We start from the raw sequence: 26,942 nt of genomic DNA, 5'->3' as shown, positions 1-26,942 counted from the left end.
GTTCCCTTTTAATGAATTCCTCTGTGGACAGCGGGTGACCCTAATATTTTCTAGGATAAAAGATGGAAATTTCAGTCTATTTGTCACCACTTGAGAGTAACTGCAAAAATCCTTCAGCGACCCAGACGCTCGTTGCCTCACGCAGCAATTCCGGCACCCGTCAGGCTCTCTCCGCTGGAGAAGAACACACGCAAAGTGCCAAGTTCATCGCTAACATTTGCTTTTAGTTTGTTCAATGCAAAAACAAACAAACGAACCCTCTTAGCATCAGGCTTCTGTAGCCAACCAAAATCTCAAAATCAGGGCCACCTTGTGCTCCGCATCTAACGAAACCCCGGCGGAGGCGGAGGCGGGGGCGGGGGGAAGGTGGCCCGGCGAGGCGGCGGGCGTGGGCCGAGGCGGAGCAGCCCCGCGCTTTAAAGCGCCTTACGGGTCGCCGTGGGCAGGCACAGACAGACGGACACCCGCGGACACCATGGCGAGCCCCTGCGTGGAGCTGAGCAACAAGATGAAGATGCCTACCCTGGGGCTGGGCACTTGGCAGGTACCGGGGCGGGCAGGAGGACGCTGGTCCGGCGGGTGCTGCGAAGATGAAAAGGAAAAAAACAAAAAAAAAAAAAAAAGACAGACAGACCCCCGACCAAAACCGGGGCAAAACCGGGGCTCCCGCGGTGCGGCGCGAGCTGCGGAAGCCGCGTCCCTGCGTGGGGGCCGGGTGGGTCGGTCTCGCCGCCCGCTTCTTGCAGCCCCGGCCGCGATCGCGGCCGCTTGTGTAACCGGGCGGGCTGCCAGGCGGGACGGGGCGGCGGGGGGAAGGGGAGAAGAGGGCTCGGGGAGCAAAAAGCAAAGAAAAAAAGGCCAAAAAAAAAAAAAAATCAGGGCTGAAGAAGGTGGAGGGGGGCAAAATAAAGAGAAGGGGAAGCAAAAGAACCATCTAACAAAAAAGAACGAAAAGTAGATTGCAAAAGGCTGCCTGGTTCGGCGCTTGCAGATTGCAGCCCTGGAACGGGGCCACTGGCTGGTGGGAGCCCTGCACCGCGAAACTGCCTTCGTGGGCAAGGCTTTGGGGAAGGTAAACTGCTTGGGCAACGCTGAGATCAAATAAGAGGAAACGATGCCAGGCATTACGCTGCTGGAAATGGCAGAGTCCAAATGTCTCGCAGAAACCAACTCCTTTCTGCTCTATTCCCTTTCCCTGCAAAAATGCTGTTTGCCTAGGAAGTTGAAACTCAGTTTAAATGCAGGTGACAAAGAAACTCCAGCAGCATCTGGAAAGGGAGACTTTGCGGAGCTACCGCAGCAGCGAGTGCTGGCAGAAGGCCATGGAAGAGCTCATGGTTTGGTTGTGTTTGCTTTCAGGCTCCTCCAGGAAAAGTGGAAGAGGTGGTGAAGTTTGCTATTGATGCAGGTTACCGCCTCTTTGACTGTGCCTATTTCTACCAGAATGAAAATGAAATAGGGAATGCAATCCAGCAGAAGATCAAGGAGGGGGCTGTGAAACGGGAAGACCTCTTCATTGTCACTAAGGTACAAGGATGCAGGGTTATTGGGGCATTTAGCTTTTCTCAAAGAGAAACCCTTGTTCCATCTGTAAAGTAACCTAAGGACTTATTCCTTTCTATGATATTCATTTCACGGTTGTCTTCTTGTGTGCTATAAATTCCATCCTTTATTTGCAATTTGGACTGAGCTTTACCTAAGGAACCACTGACAACTTTGGAAAGATAGCGTGGCTGTTGCTGATCTAATAATTTCCTTGCTTCTATTAAGTCACTTAATTATACTGAAGGTTCATTTGCATGCACCCTAGAAAGATCAGAAAAAAAAGACAAGACAGGTGTCTGAATTCAGAGGTGCTGTGCTACTTACTGGTTTGCAAGACATTTGAAAATGGTGTCGTGTACAAAATGTAAACCTGAAAGGGAATAGAAATTAAAGTATGGCACTTCAGTCTGAAACATTTTCTGTGTATTTACTCTATTTCTTCATCTCATCTACTTGTCTCAGCAATGCCCTTTACCAAAAAGTGAGAACATTCCAACTAAAAAACTTATGACTTGGGGTTTTCACCAACAAAACCAGAAAATATTGAGCGTAACTAAGCTTCTCCACATACTCTTCATTTTTGTTAAAGAACAGGTTTTAACTTGAATACTACTTGCAAGTTCTTCTATTTAAAGAACTGGAATTTTCATTTAAAAAATGAAGTAAAATTGACAACAGTTCTCACTGTGACCAGTTAAAAGGAACAGAAGGAGGGTAGCTATGAGCTGCTCAAGACTCAAAATTCAGGCTGAAAAAAAAAAATTCTAACACTAACAGCTTTGCTGTGTCAGATGCACCTGGCAGAGTGTTACATTTAGTTCTGAGAATCTTTTCTCATAAGTAGGAATACTGATTGTCCACCTTCACTACTGACTCCCTTATTTGTGGTATGTTTGTCCTACCTTACTATTAAAACATTGGCGTCCATTGGATTGGCATCCATTCAGTGTGCACTGGGTAGATGGGGAGGGAGTTGTCCTCCCAGACCACCAAGGGAGAAGCTTCTGTCCCCTGGCCTGGACTGTGCAAGCTGTAGAGTCACAGTCGGGCTTGGTTTCTTCCCACAGTTGTGGAACACATTTCACGAGAGGTCCCTGGTCAAGGTAGCATGCAAGAAGAGCCTCGCTGCACTGCAACTGGACTACCTTGACCTCTACCTGATACACTTCCCTATGGGATTCAAGGTAGTCCTCCTCTATGTTCCTCTTCTCCTTACCTGGCTAGAAACATGGCATATTCTCTCATCTATGCTGTGACCATCTTCATTATGCAGCTGGGATATGCTATGGTTCATTTGGCTCTTCCCTGAACCAGGTGGTAGCAAGCATTCAGTCACTAACTAGGTAGTGGTATGTTTTAGCACGTGGGTCTGGCTTTCCATGCCTGTTGGAGTGAGATAATAGCAGGTATGACCACTGCTAATGAGCCCCCTGGGTCTTCAGGGAAACTGTAACCAACACACGATGGTGCAGTTTGGGGTGGTGGCCTTCTGCTGGGCCGGGACAGTGTGAACATCTGAGGTTTTGGAGACATTGGCTTGATCTAGAGTAACCAATAGTGAAAAATGAAGCACAGCACAGAAAGAACATGCTTCTTTTTTTTCCCCAGTCGACACCTCTGTATAATAAATAAAAACTCTAGAATAAAGGTAGGGGGGTGTCTGTTCCCTTCTCTCTAGATCTGCCTAAGTTACTCACATAATCGCTACTGATTCCCACTCTTTGTATGCAGGGATTGATTTGTAGAAATATGGCTCTCATCCAAAAGAGAATACTGATGAACATGCATAATTTTAGTTACGCAATACTTTAAAATGACCTGCTAACTTGCTGCCTATAATTCCAGTCAGAAGTGCTAATAAATAGTAGGAAATTAAACTCTTTTTAAAAGTCTGTGTATTATCTGCCTTGAAATAACAGGCTGGTGAAGAACTGCATCCTGTGGATGAAAAGGGTATGAGTATCCCCAGTGATACTGATTTTCTGGACACATGGGAGGTAAGTTAATGTTTGCTCTTTTGAGCAGGTATCAGCACTGAAGATGGAGCAGAGATCTGCGTGCACAACGAAATTAAGGGATAGGTGTGGCTACAGAGAATAGTCACACAAAATTGTATTTCATGACCAGAACGAGCAGAGCTGCTGCTACCCCTTGTTTTGAGGAGCAAGACAGGGATGTCTTTAATAAGACTAAAGAGTAGGAAACTACCAGCACTGTAGGTGCCGTCACTAAAATAATAGTTGAATACGCACAATGGTAGAACTGAAGTGTAGATTAATGCAGGTGTGGCTGTGAATTTACTAGGTGTTTCATACAGATATGGAATTCTCACACTTTTCAGTGTTGGGCATCAGCATCTCAGGCTGTCCTTCAGTCCTCCTTTCCTTGTGGACTGAGAGGATTCAGGGTCTGCTCCTGCTACCTGCACCCCTGTGATGCTACAACTCTGGGAATTAATAGTTTTATCTACAATAGCAGATTACAGTTGCAAGAAAGTATTTTGAGGTAAATGAGTTTAAGCTAACATACTTCTTGCTGTGTTCTACCAACTCAGAGGTAGTGCGCTGGCATAGGAGGAGGTGGAGGAGTCTCCCTTGCTTTTTTAGCTCTGGTCAAGTGACCCCCAAAGAAGCCAAAGCAAAAGATTCTGTTTCTCATTACAAAAGGGTTGGCCAAGCCATTCTTCTTATATTACTTTCCCATCTGCAATGGGACATAAAGCATACAGATAATACAAGGTGCAAAGATTTATTTTTTTTTTTAATTTGAGATACTATTATGTAATCTAGTGTGGGTTGTTTGTTGGTTTGTCACTAGCTTTAGGGAAATAAAATAGCATAGTTGACAGTAATACCACCTCATAAATACATGGTGGTTGTCCTTACTCTTTAGGCCATGGAAGAGCTGGTGGACTGCGGTCTGGTAAAAGCCATTGGTATCTCCAACTTTAACCATGAGCAAATTGAAAGGATCTTGAACAAGCCAGGACTAAAATACAAGCCAGTAAATAACCAGGTAAGATTTTTGTTTCCATTGTGGTCAACTAACCTTGGAATATTCCTAAATATATCCTTGCTACACTTCAGCTCTGAAACTGACTTCTGCCATGACCATTAAATAACTTTGGTGCCATGGAAAGATCTTGCAAAGCACTAGGTATCTCTGGTTGTCTGAAAGTCCCTTCAAGTCAGTACTGCCTGCAATATGCAAGGCTTTGGTATGGTGTCAATGTTGATGGTTTTTAGCTGACAGGGATCTCAACAGAAAAATTTTGTAGATTTGTGTGAATATAATGCAGGGGAGATTTGAGAGCAATACCACGCAAAACAGTATGGCTTATTCATATCACAGTAACATGAAACAGATGAGAATATTTCAGTTTTAGACATTGGAAAAAAGTGAAAATATCCATTACCTTGTATAAGACCTTATGACTTTCTGCTACACGTCCTCTTTCACACTCCCAGTGTCACAGCCCAAGTTGGTACAGGCCCATTTCTGCCAGCGCTGGGATAACCAGCAAAATCCCCACTGCAAGCTACTGCACAGGAACGCTCTAACTCTTTCACCAGACTTACTTATTTTTTGATATAAAATAAACCATTTCACTAAACTTCCTTATAAAAAGGAGGGTTGAAGCATACAATTATATAACAAATTCTCACCACGTACCTCATGAATAAAACCACAGGGCAGCAGGGGTTGACAAAGACCTTCTGGCTTTCTTCCATATGCAACTTCTTTGCACTCGGCTGAGGGTGCTGAATACCCATCTCCACTGGCTTGAAAATATCCAGAGAAATCCCCACGCTGGGTCCTGTGCAGGCACGGTGCTGCTTGTGCTGCTGTGCTGCGGTGCCAGGCTTGTGGCTAGTGTGTGCACCGGCCAGGCTTAGCACAAGGGGGTCACAGGACTTGGAAAGATTTTACTGAGGGTTATAAAGTTCTGGTGGGGATGGCCCCAACTACCCCCATGTTAAAAGCTGCACCAACTTTGACACTTTAAAGCCTTCAGGCTTTGACTCCAGTTTGCTTCTCCATGGGTGGGCCTATGCCATACACTGTTGTTGCAGTAGTTGCCTAGTCTAGCTCAGGTCTAAATAAACTACTGTAGATGTATTTCATGTCACTATGCCTGGTAGCAAAGCTATAGCATTTAGAAACGGCTGGGTATGTGTATGGTGCCACATTACACAGTGTAGACATAGCCCGGTGGTCATACTATGGCTTGTGGCAAGTTGAGCAGCATCCCTGTGTAGGCTCCTGTTGTTCCCAGTTAAAGGATGTCTTGCCTGAATGGCTGGTTGCAACATGATCTGAACTAACCTAGGGAAGCTCATCTCCCCAAGCTTCTTCAGGATTTGGGGACACTCCTTGGGAAGAGCTTGTGTGACTTGGAGAACTTCAGGTATTCTGAGCTGCCGCTCTGAAGATGCAGTCCTGCTCTCCAGTAGTCCAGGAAAGACTGATTTCCCCAATTCCTGATACAGATAGCACTTTCACTCTTCTCATCTATTTCTCACTATCTTTGTGTAATATGTAGCATGAGGAAGCCCTATTCTCTGCCAGGCCTCTAGACATTGCTGTGACATGAATAACTTTTTTATAAGATAAATTTTAATCATGATATTGGGAGTCACATTTTCTGTGACCCAAGAGGAATTAAAATGTTAGTTATGCTCTGGAGCTCAGTGCAGTCTGCCTCTGTGTCAACCACCGTGTTTCTGTGCTCGCAGATCGAATGTCATCCGTACCTAACCCAGGAAAAGTTGATCAAGTACTGTAAATCCAACGGGATTTCTGTGACAGCATACAGCCCCCTTGGCTCCCCTAACCGCCCATGGTAAGAAAGCACTGCAGCCTTTCTGTTTACAAAACAATGCGTTTGCAACATGAATCTTTGAGGCAAATAAGGTAAATAATGTAGGTACAATGAGAAAAGTGCTGTTGCTTTGTTGCAGATTATTTCACACAAAATGTCAGGCTTCCTACAGGGAAGCTAATACCTTTCTACCATCAATACTCTGGCTTTTGTTTCTAATAGGGCCAAGCCAGGGGAACCTGTGCTGCTGGATGATCCCGAGATTAAAGAGATTGCAGTTAGACATCATAAAACCCCTGCCCAGGTAAGTGGGGTTGTCAGGGCAAACTATTCCTCCTCCTCAGACATTTTCACAAGCTGATGGCCAGTCTTAGCTGATGCTGCCTTCTCTAAAGGTACAGCATAATGGCGTTGAACTGCACTTGACTCTTCGTACTGCCCCCGTTCTTACCAGCATTCATACAAATTATCAGGTATTTTCTAAGAGATCCTGAGTGCTGAGCTTTTGGGAGCAGATCAGCAGTGGTATGTGCTTACTTCAGGTGTCCCCCTTCCTAGGGAGATTTCTTCTGCTCCCAGAGAGAAGTGCTTGCTCCCCGAGAACCCCTTTCCTCTGAGGTTTACTTACAAATCATCAAGCCAACTTGTTATTCCTTTTTCCAGCTAAGTTAGCCAAGTTATTCAGAGAAGCCCTGTAATTTGCAGACCTATTTGATTGCTCCCTGTTTGCTCATGTTCACAAAGAATCATTGAAAGCTGCTTGATTATTCAAGATGAAATTTTTTCTTTATTAGTTGCTAGTCAAACAAATAAGTTCTTGCACAGGGTGTGTAGAAACTGCACTTCAAACAAATTCACATGTTGACAAGCAATCAACCATAGTCATATTTTAAGACAGGCAGAGCAGGACAAAAAATTGTATGCAACAGTCCTCTTTGGAGGGGGGGGAAATTTTAAAATCTATGTTTTTCCTTTTAAGGACTTCAAAAAACTTAACCCAGGTGAGGTACTTACCTCTGAGCCCAAAATAATCTGCAGTATCATTACGCTCATTTGGTCTGAGCACCCATATAATGCAAGCCAAAAGCATCATCATTTTTCAGCCCCCCTTCCTACCCTAAATGAAAACAAAGCAAATCCTGGAGAAGCCAGGATGTAGAAACAACATAGGCCAGAAACGATTATAGTTTGTCAGTAGACTGCAAGCAAATGCTGGAACATCAAACTCCTGTATGCAAACTGGTAGAAAAGTTCACTCTTCCAAAGAGTGAACATGGTTGTAGAAAGAGAAACTGGTTTGTGCATGGGGAAAAAAAAAAAAAAAGGTAAGAGAACGCAAAATGCATTTGAACAGATTCCTCGGTACCCATGTTCATGCTCCTCCTTGCCCTTTCCTAGGTTCTGATCCGGTTTCTTATCCAAAGAGATGTGATTGTCATTCCCAAGTCTGACAAACCACAGCGTATTGAGGAAAACATCAAGGTGAAGTTTCCACTGGGACTGCTGCCACCTTTTTACACAGGATAGGCACCCACACCCATATCTCCTCCGTGTTTCCAAGCAGCACCTAAGAGGCATTGGAAGGGGAGCACAGAGATGTAAAGATTAGGGCTCAGCACTACCTAACCATCCGCACGTGTTCTCTGGGGAAAAGCATTTCGTTCCTGCCGGGAGAGAAATGGGTTACACCAGGGTGGTCCGAGCTCTGCTGCCCTGGAAAGGGAATCCCAGCTTTGGGCTTGCCCTCTGGGAGATGCTTAATGAGCCCCTCTTTAGGGTGTAAAGGAACAAATTGTAAACACCAGACCCGTTATAGTTTATGTCTCACTTTGAGGCTGTGGTTCCCCTTGGCAGGGAGGTTCAGCTGGATGTTTGCTCATAAGGCCTGGCATCTTAGATGATACCTCTGTGTTACTTTCAATTCATGCTGCTACATTTTGGACTTATTTCTCCTATAAACCAGCAGCAGGAATTCTTAGATGACTGATTAACTGTCAGACAACTATTTGCAGTTGGTACCCAGTAGTCCTCTGTTGTAGCGGAAATATTTATTGCTAGTTCCAGTATTTGTGACACATCGAGTAATCCATCCTTAGCACCTTACGTTTTCTGTCTGTGCATTACAACACAAACTGCAGCAGCGTTTGCATTCAACGACCCAGAACTATAAGACATTGCTATGAACAGTGCCTCAGAGAGAAAAGGACTACCTTGATTACTTCAAGGGTAAATTGGTATTTGGCTGAGAAATAAGAGGATTTCTTAACTACGCTTAGTGTGGATGCAGTATGTTCCTACCTCAAGTCATAAATGCACAAAGCACACTTAGTAGCTAACTACTCATGAACCTAAGTAAAAAGGGCTTTCTTTTTTCTTTTTTTCCCTGCTAGGTGTTTGACTTTGAACTGTCTAAAAAGGAGATGGACGTCATCCTCAGCTTTAACAGGAACTGGAGGGCAGTTCCAGCGCTCCAGTATGTCCCTTATTATCCTTATTATCCACTAGGCCTATCTCTATTTTCATCCCCCATATCTTGAAAACATACATGACCAAAACCAGGGAGAGCTCATATCTTAAACCCTGAACCCCACGAAATGAGACATGTCCTGGAACTGACATCAGGAGGGAGACTCATTTAGGGCATTCCCTTCAGCATCTTGGTGTTGCATGTTCTTGTTCACAAGCCCGTGTTCAAATTAATGACAGCAGCAAGACTTGAGTACATTGGCAGTGGGGGAGGGAGACTGCAGTAGGGAAATGCTTCTGAAGATATTTTCTACAATACTTAAATAACCAGTTCTTTCTCTTCGCAGAGCTGTCAATCACAAGGACTACCCATTCAAAGCAGAATATTAACGTCAGTGGTTTCTGCGAGACCTCCATGTAACTCCTTCCAGATTAGAAGATGTACGCTATAGCTTAGTCTTCATGAGTTCTTCTGTACTTGACAATCATTAAGAGCAGTTACTTGTCCTTCTTTTTTAGGAGGCCACTAGCTGGTATAAAAATGCATCAATAGGGACGGATCTTTTGTTACGATGGTTAACAGAAATCTGGTTTTGATTACTAGTAAAGAGACAATGTCTTTTAATTTCCTTTTTTCCTTGTCTTCCTTAATTAAATACATGTTTAACCAAAAACTTTGGTTACTTACAAGATTTTTTTATATGTTATTGCCAGTGTGGTCAGTCATACTGGCTCATGAGTTGCTGTCAAGGAATGCTGCTTTAATTACTTTGGTTTTTGCCATAATTGTGATTTTTATAGTGTGAATCTCCAATGCTTTAATACTTTATATGAATAAAGTTTGAATAACAATAAAACTTAATCAGTTTAAGTGCTTAAATTGTTTCTTACAATTAGTTATAAAACATGCCTGAAGTCTGGTTTTTTTTTTAAATTTTAGTACAGATAGAAATGAGCTTTTATAATTCCTGTACAAGAACAATACATAGAGACTACTTTGTGGCTTATGCATCAACCAGGGTCGTGCTCTAGCTAGAACCTAAAGAACAAGGTTGTCCTTATTACTCCACATAGCCCTCCCTCCAGACAACTAGAAATTGAACTCTTGTGTGATGAGAGGTGAAAAGTTGAAGACATCATCATATGCAGTGATAACACACATCAAAATACACCCAGCCAAACATAAGGGCTACCTACAAAATCAGACTGACTTGCTCTGGAAGTCTCAAACACAGAATTAGATTTTTTGCACCCTTGCTGGCAGCATTCAGAACAACATACCCAGACAAGGGTTGGCTTTATCGAAGGAAAACATAGAAAACCTCTTCTTTAAAAACACCAAAGCAAACCCTGAGGCAGACTCACAATTGCTTTAAAGTATTTTCAGATGGGTAATGCTAGGCCAAAGCAAAGGCAGGCTTGAAAAAGGCTGTTTTGTGGCATTCTGCACACTGGCAAGAGAAAGTCTGGCTAGGATGCCGAGTGAGCTGCAGGAAAGCACGAGCAGAAGCTAAGGTGACAATCTGGTATCATCTGAAAAATCATCACCTCATAATGGTATCAAAACACCAAAAAAACTTGCAGCACCGCTGACTCAGCCACCGGGATTTGTCTTTGGGGAATTCTGCCAGGAGGTAGTGCCAGCTGGTGGGAACAAACCATGACCGCACCACTTCACGGTATTTCCTAAAAGTAAAACCGATTGTGCCCAGCAAGCTTCCACGCTCTCAGAAAAGGCAATAACCAGGACCAAAAGAAACTTACCTACATCAACAAGGAAAAGCATCACTTCAGCAAAGATTGCAGAGAAATGTAGCAACGTAGTTGGTCAGTACAAGGCAGGAGAACAGGCACACTCGCAAACATACAAGCTCTTTTCAAGTTAAATTGGGCAGCATCTGATTATTTCTCCCTCAGTAGTTCAGAAAGCTGTGCTTGCTGCAGCCTTCCCAGGGCTTCCCGTGGAGCTGGCAGTAGCCTGGGGGGCCTCTTTCAGATGACCGTGACCTGGTTAGAGCAGGGCGTTATGGGCTGTGCTGCCGTTAGAGAAAAAATGGAGGGGATAGGAGGACAACGGGAAAGCCAGCAGCTCCCCAGGCTTGGTCCCCGTGATCATCCAGGCCTGGAAGCACATCCCACCAAGGCAGACAGAAGAAACATGACGGCTCTCACACAGAAAACATTTTTCAAAGCAGGAAAGCAGACAGCTGTGCCGCTAGGTCAGAATCTACTGCGTTGAGCATGCTGACTTCTGGATAATGCACAGCTCCTGTCTCATACTGATAGACACGACAATTAAGATTTTTTTTTTTTCTTTAAGAATATGTGGGTTAAAGCTGCTGATTTTATGACTTGGCTGTCTGGTGTAGGATAGTACATCAGGAGAGACATCCTTCGAGGTTCTTTGCAATGATACCTTATTTTACATGGCCTTAGCGCGATTCCTATCCCAGTTACAACAACTGGCTGGTTCTTACTCATTAACAAACACAGGGCTGCTGATGGAAATATTCCATTTATTGTGGATGCAGTTTCAGAATACATTGTATGAACAAATCATTTTTATTGCAGCTATCGTATGTATTTGAAAGACTCAGAGGAGTGTTTACAAAACCCCCACACAAAAAACATGACAGCTCACAGACAATGTCAGGCACAGTTTCACCCCCTACAGATAACTACGTGCATCTCTATATGTAAACAAGATGATTCAGCCAAACAGCGGAGCTCATCTTTGGGTTGAAATATAACATTATTCTTCTTTAGGAAGAAGACAGAAGCTGTAAGAGATGGAAGTGGTGAAAAGGGAGATCCTGGTAGTTCCGATGCACAACAAAGCTGTTAACAAAGTCCTCAGGGGCTAGTTCAGTTGCTCAGTTTATGCCACCCATACACTGTAGGATGTAAATGCTAAACTGTATGGCATGTAAATTCAAACCAAGCTGACGTCTTATAGCCATGTGTTTACTATATACAAATGAAAACATCTGTAAATAAGATATTCGGGAGAGAGAGTTAAAAAGAAGCACTATAAAGATAGAGGTTTACTTCATTTTAGGTGGACTTAGTGTACGGCACTGATGGATGGCAAGATTTAGTGTACAGTCATTTGAAACAAGCTCCAACTGTGTTTAGGTTTTTTTTCTTTTTAATTATGGTAGTTTTATATAAATTAAACTACAACGTTTTATACAAGTGACCTATTTTTGACCCTCTATACCCTTACCTTTTCCTCTTTTAAAAACTATACTTTCTTTTTAATTACCCGTTAGTGGGCAACTGACATTTAAAATTTTTTAATACTTATCTCACCATACCTCTAATGGCAATTATGAAATGTTACTATAGAAAACTGTGTGATTTTGTCTTTATTTTTTTAAGCTGTGATATTGGCTAATTATGTATGTTTATTACTAAATATAATACTCTAGCACGTATTAAAGCATTCTACCATTAGTAGTGCCTTTAGGCTAAACTTTGTAAAGCTATGTGTGTATATATTCTAAATTGCATTCAATTACTAGTCACTAACAACAAAAAGAAATATCAGTACCGCTGTCAGCTAACATAATCATCCAAATTTAGGTATTAACTTAAACTAGAATGGAAAAATTGATACTTAAAAAAAAAGTATAAAACAAAAAAAAATTAAAACACGTTATTGATGCAGTATTTCTCATGACATGGGCAACTTACAGAAAATATTACATTGTCAACTAAAGATATTTCTTCCATGCCTTAGTCTAAAGTGCAGAAAGAAAGACTTCTGTATTACAAAAGTAACCAGTTTTTATAGGTTTACTGCACACCTTTCTTAAGCAACTTCACTTTATATGCATTTTGGGTTGACCTCTTATGCCAGTTGAAATCACTGTTCAGATACATAGTTAGTTATGACTATCAGTAGGAGAGTCTATATATTTCACAGCATGGGTTTTCTTTAGGAATAAAGGCTCTTGTGCAAAGGCAGTACTATTATGATGAATGTCTAGACTGATTATTAAATACAGTGCTAATATACATGGTTTTAACTGGGATAATGCAAAAAAAGACATTTTGGTAAATAAACATAAATATAAAAAGAACAATTTAGCACTTTTTTCCTTTTTTTTTCCCCCCAACTGATTGGTCCAGCGTCTTTAGTGGCCTTCTATGGTTCTTTCTCAAATTGTCTCAAACCTGCTGAGAAAGAGAAAGATTAAAGATGGCTTGAAATAACCCAAACATCTCTCTCAAATAGAGAAGGCATGGCTCTAGATTAACACACAGCATGTAAGAAGGCAGGACACAAGCTGGATGCTGCTGTGCTCATGTACTGGTATTGCTCAGAGGTGGTCTCCAAGAGGACGTGCAGGATTTCACTCCTCACCTCCAACAGCCCTGGAAGCAGGTCAGGGAGAGCTCAGGAGCTTCCCACCCAGAAACGCGGGGGGTGCTGCACCCCGCGCTCTCCCCAGTCACGCGTGGGTGGCTGCCGTGCTAAGGCAGGCTGTGCTGCAGTGCTTGGCGTGCGCACGCCGAGTCCACGGCAAGACTGACAGCCGGCTCCCGAGAGCCTCCTCCTGCAACCCCTCTGCCGAAGCCCTCAGCTCGCTCAGCCTTAGAGGAGAAGCTCGGCAGTGTCCGAACCGCTCAGCGGGGTCTGCTCCCGTAGGCAACGACGCACGACTGCTAACGCCTTCCGTGGGAGCAGAGCAGCGCTAGCGCTGAGCTAGCCTGAAAACCCCTCTCCTAACAGCTCGGTTTGAAAAAGGATAAGAGGAAGAGGAAGACAATTCCGTTCTGCATGACTCCAAACTGATAAGAAAAGGTCACAGGCATACCATTGCTCTGGCTTCACATAGGAATGTGAAGAAAAATGTGTGCAGTGTTAATGTATAGAAAATCAAAAGTTTTTTATATTTGATTATTTCATTCCTAGTGAAGAGTCAAGGGATGTTGCAAGACATCTTAAAGCTATTAAGTTGATCAGTGAATTTCCATTCTTCCCAAGTGGTCCTTAGGCACATATTTCCCTTAATTGGTTTTATTTGGAGTGTTTCAGATGAAAATAAAAATTTTAAGAGTGCACAAAAGCTAGGAGGGGAATTTTGCTGATTTCTTTCCATACAACTAGGTTGTTGTATGGAAACTACAACTAGTAGTTTCAAAATGACAGTAGTAGGACTCTTTTTGCTTTGAGAAGACACCAATGCACAGCTCCAGCAAAAGCAGCGCTGCTGTTGAGTGCATTTGAACTCCATTCCAGTCTGGGTATGCAGGAGCACATGAGACTCACAACCAGCCAGAGGAATTATTGTTAATAAAAAATCAACACTGCTGAATTTTCTTCATCAGGCTTCACCATTACCCAGTGGCAGTGTTTAAAAGCAGATGCAGGGCTCATTCTCAGTAGTACTGAAATCTTCTATTTCTGCTAAATAATGCTGCTGCAAGAGCCTCGCTTTTTGGGTTTCCCCTCTCCGTCATGAAAGGCATATCCATTCCTGCTGCAGCCTTTAAAAAAAGCCTTTCCCAGATGCCTTGCATTTGCTGTAATTAGTTAAATGACCATCCCATTCCTCGGGCCTCACACAGTTTAATGACGCTCTCCAGCTACAGTAAACATGCTACGCATGTCACTCAAACAAGGCATTGCAAACATGGCTGGAGCACTGCTAGTCCTCAGTCCTCCTAGAAAGATGATTTAGGCTTGTTTCTCAAACATTCATGTTTTGCAATGGAGCTTTTGAAAGGTAAAGGCAAGAAGGGTTGGGGTTTTTTTGCATCAACATTAACAGCCATAGAATTTTAAAACTCAGATGTGCCTGTAGGAAAACGTGACAAAGTTTCTATTTAATATGCAGGTGTATTATTAGAATTACTTACCATTAGTCTCTGATTTTTTCCCCATAGCTGATACCTGTTTGAAGAAGTAATAACACATTATTAAAGTTGAATATGGGACAACATAGCTATTTGTAACAGGAAAAAAAAGTCAACTCCATGCAAAGGACAGATTTCCACACAAAACACAGCTCTGCCAAATAAGAATATAAAAGTTACATGCTGCCCATGGCTTTCTGTGCCCGACTGTACTGTCTTTTATAGATAAAAAGGCAGATTAGTAACAAAAGACATGTAGAGGCCTAATTCCAACTAACTGACTGTACGGAGGCGAACAGCACCTTCCCTCTAGAAAGCCTCCCACAGAGATATTATCCTTTTAACAACGCACTGAAGTGTTACCTTAGAAGAAGAAGAAGATGGCTTTTCAACTGACTGCTTCTCCCAGAGATTACGTTTGCCGGATACATCTCCCAGTTTTAAATCCTGTATTTTTAAATTAATGTCAGAGAACCAACATTAGTTCAGGTTTATTTTAATTTTGTAGAGAAAAAGTTAGAATGGGACTTCCTCATAAGAAAAGTTGAGGAGCATCCACCAGTGGTAAACATTACATTGTCTATCTAAAGCTATTCAGAATGACACTTCACATAATCACTCCACACATATACATGGCTTTACAACAAAAACCAGTCTGCTGCATCTATTTAGTGTGGCACAGACTGGCCATAACTTATTACATTCATCCTAGGGACCACAGTGAAAAGTTACTGCACCATCAGGTTTTTAAGAAAGACAATGCCAATTTTTGCAGAAAAAAAGGATTTTTTTCAGAAATAGTATTTCTGTTAGGGAGGAATTCAAAAGTAGCTTGTCTCAGTTATTTTAGATCAGAATCAAAATATTTCATTTAAAAAACTGCAAAAAAAATATAATTTTTTCTATTTTTCAAAAAAAAAAAGGGAATTCTAATACAACAGAAAAGCAGATCCTCCTCTGCATTCTTAAATATAGGTTTCAGGATTTAACACTGTAGTCCTTCATATCCATTTGAATTTCCTTGCATCCATTAAAACCTTAGCATGTACCAATCACTAGCCTGGCAGAAAAAAAACAGGTGAGGTAAAGTCATTAACAATAATATTCTCTGAAAATGAGTGCATATGGAGACTTTAAGCAAAACTCAGTAAAAATGTCAAGCTGCTTCTTGGGGAAAAGCAGGGCTACAAATCAAGATGACAAATGCTAGGCTAGTAGCAATGCACCTGCTCAAGGACAGATGGATTGGTATCTACCTCTGTGGTGGGCAAACAAATTTTGGGCATAAGTACTCTCCTTTTCAAAAAGTGTTCAAGTCCTGCATGGTTTCCAGAATCTTGTTCTTGCCATCTATAGATAGGTAGTTTTCTGCACATAAGAATTTCTAACTTGGGATAGAAAAATGCCCAGTGATGAATGGAAATGTGATTTCTGCAAGAGGTATTTGCACCCAACAGAGATGCTCTAGAATTGATCATAATTTAAAGTCAAAGAGGGTTGCTGATGGTTAAGACTTTAAGCCAGTTCTGTACTTCAAAAAGCAAGTTCAGCAGTAACAGAGGAAGGGAGAAAACAGCAAAATTGCGGTGGACCTTATCACAAAGCTACTTGCAGTGGACATTATCAGAAAGCCACTTCCATAATCCTGAAATAATTTGGGATCTGTGATTTAGGTTCACCATGAAACTAATTGAGATCTGTGCTCCCTCTACTTTTAATTGAATGTTGTTCCAAAACCCGCAAGAATCTTGATGGTCACAAAAGCTTCAAACAATTCTTTATTTTGGTGGAATGTGATGGGCGTAGGAAGTCATTTGCTAACTAAGAAATTCTAGGTTTCCCTTTGATTTATCCTGGTAAAAAAGGTAAAAATCACACATTACAGATGTATATAATTCTTCATAGTCAATTTTAAACAGGTTTACCTGACCACCTTAGCAAACAGACCCCCAAAGAAGAAGAATAGGAGGAGGGCAGGTTCCTTCAAGCAGAGATATTGAAAGAAGAAAGAACAATCTATTGAGAAAGAGGGAAATGAAGACATAGATAGAAACAGGTGGCTGAGGGCAAAACAAGAGGTTAATTTTACATTATCTAAAATATGCAACTTAAAAGAAAGAGAGGAAAATCTGGAGGTAGATTCTGTGCTGATTTTCAGTGGTTGTGATTAAATACAGCGACCACAATGACTTCTTTTGTTTTTATATTCACGTCCATAAGGACACAATCTCCATGTAGTTACCAGTAAATACTGACATTATGGACAACACTGCAAATTCCAAGCTCCTCTTTGGGACAAATAGGAGTGTGAACTGAGAAAGCGTTTTGTCAGGCTACACCTTTTATAAAGGGCAAGTGGAGTGGCAGAAAAACACTGCACAAGGATATGGGAAGAAACCAGTTCTTTAATAAAATCCCGAAGTTGAATCATTAACACCACTGAATCATTAACATCACCATTAAGTGATGCCCTGCCATTCTCCAATATGGACACCTACAGCTCCAGTTCCTCATCCCTACCCTTCCCCACCCCACAATTACCTGTTTCTGCTCCTTCCCACATCCACACTGCTGCTTCCCACACTCCCAGATTATTACTTTGATACCATTTTCTGCTCTGATTCTTGCTGAACTAATGGGTATGCTAGAGGGCCTTCATTAGAAATGACATTTAGGCTCTTAAAGGGTTAAAGTATTTCAATTGTGTTTAAAAACATACTTGGAAGATTTTTACAGGGCAAGGGCCAAAGCACAAGTGTTTCATCCGAGGTCTATGGCTGGTAATTTCTAAATGAATGGTAGGCCTTTCACAAGTGGTAAATTAATGTCCTTCTCTACCAGAGAAGTGCTTCTCTGAGCACTGTCCTTTTACAGCACCTCTAAGCTTTAAGGTGAGAACTGCCCTGTTTCATACCCCCCTTTTCTGACTACCCAGGAGTCAGCAGCCAGAGGGCCTCTGTGAGCTTCCACAAGAGGACATGCAGTAAGCTTCCTCCAAAGACCATCAGCTGGTTGAGGAAGCACTGTCACCACCTCTGCCCCAGTACCACCTATTGAAAAGATGGTTGTTGCAGGTTTACTTACAGAAGGTTTCGGAGCAGGTGATTTGTTGCTCTCTGGGGTCTTGGTTAACCACTCGTTGATACGACTGGAGACACCAACCTTCAGTCCGGCAGTTTCCTGCAAAATAATAAAATCTAATCAGAAGACTTTCAGAATAGCTTTTGCTATGTTTTCCACAGTTTAGATTTAAAAACGAAGCCAAGCCTTGAGTTTAAGGTAGAGGTCCTCACTGAGACTATGGCTAGCTAAGAGTCATCCTGTGTGCTCCAAAGATATTGTCCCTGTGAACTACACAGTATTCTAGTTTTCAATAATGATAAATGTGGGCTGACAAAATAATTTCCACTGCTAACCCAGGAATAAATGTTAGACATACACCTGCTGTTTCTGTCAGAATCCTAAACTCCAAGGAGAAAAAATCTTTAGCCTAAAAGAAAAGAGACACCAGTCAAAGTCTACATTTTTGATTTGTTAAACTAAAATTTTTCAAAAAAGCACATAATAGAGGAGTTAAGTGGCCTAAAATTTAAATCATTAAAATAAATCTTTAAAAAGATAGAACAAATTATGGAAATTTCATGGCTATCTGTAATAACCCCCTTCAATCCATGGCTCAGTTTTTTGGCTATGATGAATGCTCATTAACTCACATCAATTTATGGAAAGGAAATGTTGCCTTAAGTATTTACATAGAAAAGATAAAGGTCTCACAAATGCTTCTATGCATTATCTATAAAACATCATCATTATTTTGCCTATTTAATCCTCCTCTGCCCCCCAAAAGAATCTTTCCCAACACAAAGAATTTCTTTGTACTCCACTTGAACTACTCAGACATATTTGTCTAAGATATCTGGTGTGGCTCTGGAATGTCTCATAACTTAGCTCAGTATGTCACTAAATTCTTCTGTTATAGTCAATATTGCAGCCACACAATTTTGTGGGTTTCTGAGGACCTAAGGATCCTTTGGGATATTCTTCACCAGTGATGTCAAGAGGAGCAGCCAGGCTTACTCATAGGAACATGAATGGCAAGGTCAGGTCCATAACATAATTCTTTATAATCACTATGTGAAATCAAACACATACCTTATTTGGTGTTCCTGTCCCAGAGGGTGATGAAAAAACATTCCCTTTTTCCCACATGCTCTTGATATTACGGACACCCTCGGCTGGAACAGGAAGGTCGGAGGCCGCTGGCTTAGCTGGTCTTGCAGCCTTTGTGCCCTGCAGAAGAATTGAGGCCGGTTGGTGTTTGGCCTTAATAGCTGGAGTTGCGGGGTGATTTGACTCTGGGGCAGTACTGGGGAATGCAGCAGCTGTAAATGGTTCTAGCGCTGATCATGCAAAGACGGAAAGGAGTACCCAGCTCAAGAGATGCCACTGAGACTCTCCCCCTTCTGATTTGCAGTTGCACCCTTGACATGACCAGCTATGAAAACTGCAGTCACTTAGATTTTTGCATTTGTTACATTTCTAAAGCTCATGGCAAACCACAGCTCTTTCATAGGGCACAGCTAAGGAAACCCTTATGTGGAGGCAGGGAAGAAAGGCTGCTCTGTCATTTAGCATCAGACTCTGCTCCATCTGTCCCAGACAACTTAACCTCACAACTTGGGATTCTAGGGGTAAATTTCAGCAATTACAGTTATATTTGGAATGAAGTGGTTTTTTTTAAGGGGGGGGGGGGGGAGGGGGCGGGGCTGGAGTTTTCAACCTTTTTTGGCAGTGTGTCTTTTGCATGGTTACCAAAAACACTGGACCAAACTCCTCCTGCTCCTCCTTCTTTTCAAAATTCTTGTACATTTTACATAACACAGATTTGAGGAGAATAAAAACCTGTATGAGCTGAGGCTTTGCCTCTCTAGTTGCAAAGCAAGTCAGATTTGGCAACTTTGGGAAAAATCAGAAACTCAGCAAAGTAATAATTTCAGGTCAGATGGGAGCTGTATGTAAGCTGTGAAGCTGCACTGCCTGCCTCTTGCCGTAGAGCTATGCTTTTTAATATCTAAATGGAGCATAAAGACTCAGGACCTTAGCACAGCCCTACTGAAAACAGTGGAGAACCTAATATAAGCCTGTGGGTGGGCTGGTCCAGTGTTTATGGGTTGTCAAACCCTGACTTAACTATTACATAAATTTCTTACGACAGACGGAGCTGTAGCTCTATCCCATGCACTCTCTTTAAGGCATTTAACATCAAACCCCAGTGCCAAATTAAAGTCCTTGGTCACTCTAGGGTGGTTATCTCTCATCCAGAAAAGATGCAGAGTGAAGCGGGAGGACAGAGGCTCCTACTTTGATGATATGGGGACTACTGGGTGCCATGCTGACATTCACCTCCAATGGAGGGGTTTGAGCTACCTTCAGCTTGACATAGGTGCTGGAAGCAAGCCGGAGCCTTCAGCACTGTCATGCATGCACTTTTTTCATCAGGAACTGACACACAGTATAAAACTCTCCAGCACTGATAGGCTGCCTAGCAGAAAGGTTAAACAGCCAGCAGTCACAGAAAAAAAGCCTTTGTTAATTGATCCTTAATTACTAAAGTTTCCTTTAAGTTAAAGGATAATAAAGCCTAACCAATTAATAACTTAATGGAATACCATGCTTAGACTCTATATGTGAACAGGAGGAGAAAAAAAAAAATCCATCAGGTAATGAAGAAGTGCTAGACCTTAATCACAGCTATCAAGATAATATCCCTTTTTATACTATTCTATTCCCATGACACTTACCAACGCAGTCCAGTTGGCCTGCTACATTAACCAGTAGCTTTCACATTCCCTGTACTCACTGATTTATAAAAACAGCTTAAAAAACCCAAACCAAAACAAAAAAAAAAACCAACCCAAACACCTATTTTTCCTTGGACTATGAAAAGAAAAAGCCCTCGATTCTGGCTTCAAGGCACATTATTAGCCACTGCTTGTCAAAATCACCTGGGGTCAAATTCTGCATTTTATTTTGATTCTGTTTTTCCTTTGTCACTACTTAACTCCCTAGTTCACTAAAGTGTCTTTCTTTGCCAAGGAATCTCACGCTGAAGTTGCAGCCAGTAACACAAGCCCAATTCCTTGCTCTCTTAAATAAGCTGCTAAGTCAGCTTTGCTCAGGATGACTACCTGCTCTCTGCTGATAGTACTCTCATCAGCCAAGAAGAGGAAGCGACTGTCACTCAAGAGATGCTGACTGAGTCCTTCAAGACCTACTCCAAGCTTACAAAGCAGACAGAGTAAGTTGTAGCATGAAAGGGAAGACACAATTCTGAGGTTTTGTTTAGATATATATCGAGATGTTGGTTATAGGTGTGCCTCAAGCATTTTGTTCTTGAAGTCATTAAAAAAGTTTGTGACCAAAAATCCCTGCAATTCTTGAACAGTAAAACATAGGCTCATTAAAGTCCCAAAAGCCATTAGTAACTAGAGCCATCATGACCTGGAATTAACTTACCTCAATTGCACTAGTGTATTGCTCAAGTCTACTGTCAATCTTTGAGACAACTGCTGTCGTGTGGGTGGGTTTCATACCACTATAGGAAGTAGAAAAAAGAGAGAAAGAAATTATTATTCAAATTATTATTCCCTCCAATTAAACACTGCTCTTTTCACTGAACTTACTGTTTTATTGCTTTACCTCTTTTGAGCAGATTTGTTCAAAAATTCTGCTCGCTCCTCTATCTGGAAAAGAGAGAAAAAGAGCTATAAGTTTAAAGTTAATAAAAAGGCAGCCTGTACAAGGCCAGGCTAAAATATCATTTTAAATGTCAAAAGGTCAATCTGAAAGAGATGCATTCCAACAGAAATCACCACAGACACACACACAGGTTTTATAGTTAGGAGCTTATTAAGCTACAGATTCATAAGGGTGGATATATTTTCTGCATTAATGTTTGTATCCTGCAGATTTCTTCAGTGCCTCATTTGTAACAAGAAAATAAACCACCAATGCAGAAAGGAGTAAAGGGAAGACATTTATCTTATGAAAGGGGTTGATATTCCAAAAAGCTATGTCAAATTTCCCCATCTCCCACATAAGAGCAAGTGTGTATCTCGTGAGACAGACAGCAAATTTAATAAAGTTTTTCTGAGTTGAGACATGAGACTAGGCCAGGTTTGGAGCTCAGCCACGTACCCTATCTCATGCATGTTTTTGCAGGACACTGACAATTTAATTTGAGCTCCAAAAAACCAATCAGACTGTACTCTGCTCATGTTCAGCAGGGTCATTGCTGAGTCAATATCTACCAGCTGTTATTATACAAACTGGTATCTTACATTTCATCATTATTTTCTACTCTGTGTGTAGGAAAATATTGTAATGTTTCCAGCAAAAAGGAATCAGGGAGGTCTCATAAGACTTATGCCAAATCTCTCGATAATTTGAAAACAAAAAGACTCCATCCCTGAACAAAGTTTTAAAACATTTCATGATGGAGGGGTCTATTTGCTTTCTGGGTCAAGAAATACTTTAATCAACTTCCTCATGTCTCTTCCACACCGCATTGTTCCACTTATTGTCCCAGGCTCTACAGTTTCACTTAAGAGTAAAATATACACAGGCAGCTCCAGGGGATAGAAATTACTATTAATCAGCCTGACTGGATTCCCATGGATTCCCCAGTCTCAGTATGGGTTGTCCGTTTTCAAGTTACTTTAACAGTGACTGCTGTGGCATTCATGCTTTCAAAATAAGGCAATGACAGCCATTCGTTTAAATGGTTCTCCTCGGTGACCTTAGTATCCAGGCTGTACCAGAATACTAAATGCCACAGCAATCCCATCAAAGGGCATGGACGTTTTATTTCTCAAGCCCATACCAGCAAAAACTCAGGCAGTTCACTTCAGTGCAGAATTTGCCGAACAAGCTCGCTGGAGGGACTCCAGCTACCATCAATCCAGCTCAAAGGCACCTCTAAAAAAATATATATACAATTTACAGAGTAATTTACCTTAACAGTGTTAGTTGCCAATAATATGATCTAAATACCGTCCTGAGTGGAAAGATGGGCTTTGCTGGGATAGGTACCAGCTGTGCCAACGCACTGTGTCACAAGGTGGCAGCAAGACACCAGGCAGGAGCTGAAGAGCCATGCACACACCCGCAGGGGTCCGCAGCTGCGGCTCCTCCTCTGCCAGCCTTAGCAGTTTACGACTTGGTTTCACCCAGAGGAAATACAGTCAGCATTGCCATAAAACGAGCAAGTAAATTATTTGATTAAAAGTGGCTAAACAGATCTACGATGGTAACTTAAAATATGTCACCTCTCTTCAATTATGGCACAGTAGGAAAAGTTTCCCACAACGCTGATTTCTGGGTCATAACCAGCAATGCACCAAAACGATGAGTTATACCAGCAAGAGATGCTGGTTTCTTCCACGCTCTGCATGAACAGGTAATTCCCCGACTGCATCAATTGGTGAAACACTGGCCGGCAGCAAGGACAAACAATATGGACTCTCTCAAAGAACCAGGACTCAAGGTAACCATCTAATAATTCATTTACAGCATCTTCTGTAATAATTCATTACTAGCATCTTCTACTTCAGCTGAACTGAGATTCCACTTGAAATTTTACAAAAGGGAGAGATCTTAAAAGATGCTTAAAAGATGCTAACAGTAGACTCTTTATAGTCTTTCTGTGTTCAGGAAGGAGAGATGTTTCTACACAGCAGGAAAATCTGGTGGTGGTAGTCACTGGTGTAAGAGGGGGATAGGTTGGGGTGAAGACGGACTTATACTCTTGGGGCTGTAGTAAAAAAGACATGGGGTCATTCTTTACCCACTGCAAACAGCAGTTCTCAGACCACCTGTTGTGGTATCAGGAATAAGTCCGGGATTGTTCACAACAGAAGAGTGAGGAAGCAAACCGGAAAATAAGTTAAACAGGAAAGCAGAGTTAGGAAGCATCCCTCAGAGCTGAACAGGTCCTCTTCCTGAGGAAGCAGGTGCCTCGTGTGGATGGAGAACACATTTTCTGCACATTTATATGAGAATTTGTTCTGGAGCATCTTCCTCAAAACACAGTACGCATGGAACAGAAGCATACATTGAATACACTTAGAGCAAACACACCTGTATACACATGTGTATTCAATGTATAGGTCAAATACATTAAGACTGCACAGCAACATCTAAAGGTCATTTATCCACTGTACACCACACAAACTCCATGCAAAGAATTTAAAATGTTTGGCACATACAGTAAACAGTATTACAAAATAGATCTGTAAGAGAAATAGGCAAAGCAAGGTGGTTAGCACAAAATGCAAGATATTTCCTCAGTTTGAGACCAGGAAATAAGAACAATCTTTTTGCTGCATTCATCTTAACAGGACCTTGTTAAATAGCTTGGACTATGTTTTGTCACCATGGAATACTTTCCAAAGCCTCCGACACAGAACACACACGTACTCTGAAAAGTCAACCTGCCGGCCTCTAATTAAATTATGACCAGAGAGAAAGAACACAGAATCTCAGGCTGCATCTCTCCCACCTAACCTCAGTTGCTTGAAAGTTAAGCATTTAGTCAAAATTACTAATTTTGGTTCCCTCTATATTCCATGGAGAGGCAGAGGAGCTCACCTCACCCTAGGAAAGGTGGGATTGCTTGTCCACTGAGGGTGGCTCTTGCTCTCTCTATTAACTACCAAAGAAGCTTAGATTAGACAACAAAATGCTTAGATGGACAGCTACCCTTCTGCTGGTAAAGTCAGATGAAATGAAACCAATGGACATACATCAAAACTATGCGGAGTCTCACACCTGATTAGGGCTTACTCAACAGGGTCAGCAGATACAAGTGGCAAGGAATAAATTAAGCAAGATGTTATACAGAGATATGTGTATGCATTTATCCACATTCAATATTACATAGTCTTCCGTCTGTACGTTCTCCAAGAACAGAAACAGAATGGAAGAGGAATGAGTTAGCACACAATTTGAGCCAATGACTTGGGAAACAGCAAACATCTAGATATTACCAGTAAAACTTGTTTCATACAAAGATATTAAATGATTCTCAGGAATTTTAAACTGTGTATTAGATATTATGCAACAGAAAGTGTTGTAAACTAAGATACAGAAAAATTCTTCTCAAAAAATGGGTCAAGGAGGAAAGAGGATAAGAAATGCATGCAGAAAATAGAAATCCCTGTATTATAATATTGCCTCATATCCAACAGATGGAAGAACCTAGTGGAAATCCATTTTGAGTGGAAGTCCCTGGGAGTAAAGTGTCTTCTCCTTATCCTGCCTGAGTGGCTCATGCGCTCTTTTGCTTCATTAAGCACAGTTAGGCTTTTTCCTGCTGCCATCAGCATCAAAGATGGGGGAAAAACAAATGTCACAAATCCTATTCTTACCACTCTATCTTCTCTCTGCTGCAAGAGCAGCTCATCTAGGAAGAACTCATTGTGTGGAGTCTAATTCTTTCCAGTCACTGTTCCAGCTGTTAGGTATTGAGAGCAATAATGAGATAGGACAAGACAGGTCTTTAAGGAAAGAAAAAAAAAAATCTCAAGCCCTAAAAAGTCCTGTCTTCCGGCTCTAGCTGTCAGCATTGCCTTGCAGAGAGTGCAGGCTGCCACATCAGCCCATGTTTCCCAGGAGACATTTTCTGGAAAGACAGGAGATATCCCAGGCTCCCGGCCTCCTGCCATTGCTTCCTCCCCTCAATGCCTAACAGCTTTTGCATTTCTGTAGTGGTGGAGCTCACCCCCAAGAGGAGACTTAGTATTGAAATATCCTGTTCTCTCCTGATTAACCTAGAGAATAGTTATACAAGAAGTCAATAACACTCCTTCACAAAGAAAACATGAGGAATGAACTTGTCTAAAAATGAAAACGAGCAAAGATTATGCAGGAAATCTCATTCTTCTACTGCAGCACCATTTGTGTGAACTAAACTAGGAAAAGCATGAGCTAGAGCGGGATGGGAGAGCAGCAGAAGTTGTTCCGGTCTTTGTCCTTATAAAAAAAAACAAGAGAGAGGGCAGAGGCTGAACAGAGGTTTGTTACTGCTGCGACTGCCCACAGGGATTCCACCAGCCCTGGGAAATCCAAGCTGCTTCTGTCTCTGAGCTAGTGATGAACTTGGCCTGTATTTACTTTGCATGCTTCCTCTTCACTGTCCCCTTGGAAAGGACCAGCCCTGTTGCTGTCACTGGGAGGACTCTATGCTGTAGTAGTAGTTCTGCTGAAGTAGTGTCTCAGGCTTCAGGGAAATGCTGTATTTAACAGTTAAATCAACAGGAGTTGTCAACACTGTGTAGGCTTGGCTATATTAGAGGCCAGACTAGATAATCACAGTAGTTCTTTCTAAATATAAGCATGTATGTATATTATGTCCATGTTTGTATACATACATTTATATATGTGCATCCATGAGCCATGTAATACATGGAGATGAGCTGCACATCTTGGTCTCTCAATTCCGAGTCTGCATGTCATGCTAGTCCATGCCATGCCTGATGGATAAATGCAGTGTCCATAAGATGGTAATATGCCACACTCCTTTTCAGTTTATCTCCCTTCTTTCCTGTGTTCTTATAGTTCACTTGGTAAACAGCATGCCCTACTTTCCTCATCTAAGTCACCCCCAGGAACTTCTTTTTCTTCCCGAAAACTTATCACATCAGGAAGGACAAGGAAGGAGAAAAAGATGCTTTGCCAGATTAATCTAGGAGAAGTCAGAATGTGAACATGTATCATACAGTATTTTAATACTGAGCCTCCCTTTTTTCATTATTAATTCCAACCGCCCACCCACAATTGTGCATTTAGGGTTCTCACATGACTCATGACACATCTAACCAGATGATACATTAATCAAGGGAGAAAATATGTGCCAGATGCTTTACAAGTCAAAAGATACCTTGGGCAGTGCATAACAGGCAATGAGAAAGCTGTGTACCAACCAGGTTAGACCATCCTGAGAAGTCTGTCCAACTGAAAGGTAACAAAATATACCGTCTTCTAAAAATTGGAGTTTGACATCAAATTTGACATCAGGTTATTAAAACGAGATTATTCTCTCCTCAGCTATTGACCACAGAAGGCCAAGAAACACTTTAGGGTGTGAAGTTCAACAGTATTACATATCTACTCTGGCCACCCACAGACACTGGACTGGAACACGTACAGTATCACCACTTTCTCAGAGAGTGAAACAGAGAAAGAG

At 41.8% G+C, this 26,942-nt stretch overlaps 2 protein-coding genes across 7 annotated transcripts in view; one reads left to right on the top strand and one right to left on the bottom strand.

The window, feature by feature from the left end:
* The first annotated feature begins 442 nt into the window (after nt 1–442).
* Nucleotides 443–9,680, top strand: LOC142411476 (aldo-keto reductase family 1 member B10-like). 2 transcript variants are annotated; one of them, XM_075505441.1, is made up of 10 exons: nt 443–544; nt 1,360–1,527; nt 2,613–2,729; nt 3,465–3,542; nt 4,438–4,560; nt 6,282–6,388; nt 6,590–6,671; nt 7,766–7,849; nt 8,758–8,840; nt 9,181–9,678. In XM_075505441.1, the coding sequence occupies exons 1-10, from the start codon at nt 476–478 to the stop codon at nt 9,221–9,223; spliced, it is 954 nt and encodes a 317-aa protein (XP_075361556.1). In that variant the 5' UTR covers nt 443–475; the 3' UTR covers nt 9,224–9,678. The 2 variants fall into 2 exon arrangements, with proteins under 2 accessions (XP_075361556.1, XP_075361564.1); XM_075505449.1 differs by lacking the exons at nt 2,613–2,729; nt 3,465–3,542 and having other exon boundaries at nt 9,181–9,680.
* Nucleotides 9,681–11,332: 1,652 nt separating this feature from the next.
* Nucleotides 11,333–26,942, bottom strand: part of CALD1 (caldesmon 1) — a 198,152-nt gene continuing 182,542 nt past the window's right edge. For 3 of the 5 annotated variants that reach the window (XM_075505398.1, XM_075505390.1, XM_075505417.1), the window contains 7 exons: nt 21,398–21,441; nt 21,215–21,293; nt 18,851–18,988; nt 17,783–17,878; nt 15,062–15,145; nt 14,702–14,735; nt 11,333–13,015 (listed from right to left, as the gene is read on the bottom strand). In XM_075505398.1, coding sequence (XP_075361513.1) covers nt 12,984–13,015; nt 14,702–14,735; nt 15,062–15,145; nt 17,783–17,878; nt 18,851–18,988; nt 21,215–21,293; nt 21,398–21,441 — 507 coding nt within the window. In that variant the 3' untranslated portion in view covers nt 11,333–12,983. The remainder of the gene's footprint in view (nt 13,016–14,701; nt 14,736–15,061; nt 15,146–17,782; nt 17,879–18,850; nt 18,989–21,214; nt 21,294–21,397; nt 21,442–26,942) is intronic. The other 2 variants (XM_075505407.1, XM_075505426.1) reach the window with 1 other exon arrangement.

This window comes from Mycteria americana, chromosome 1, assembly GCF_035582795.1.
Source record: "Mycteria americana isolate JAX WOST 10 ecotype Jacksonville Zoo and Gardens chromosome 1, USCA_MyAme_1.0, whole genome shotgun sequence".
NCBI classification, from domain to species: Eukaryota; Metazoa; Chordata; class Aves; order Ciconiiformes; family Ciconiidae; genus Mycteria; species Mycteria americana.
The sequence above is the reverse complement of the archived record's forward strand: the minus strand, read 5'-3'. Positions and strand labels throughout refer to the sequence as shown.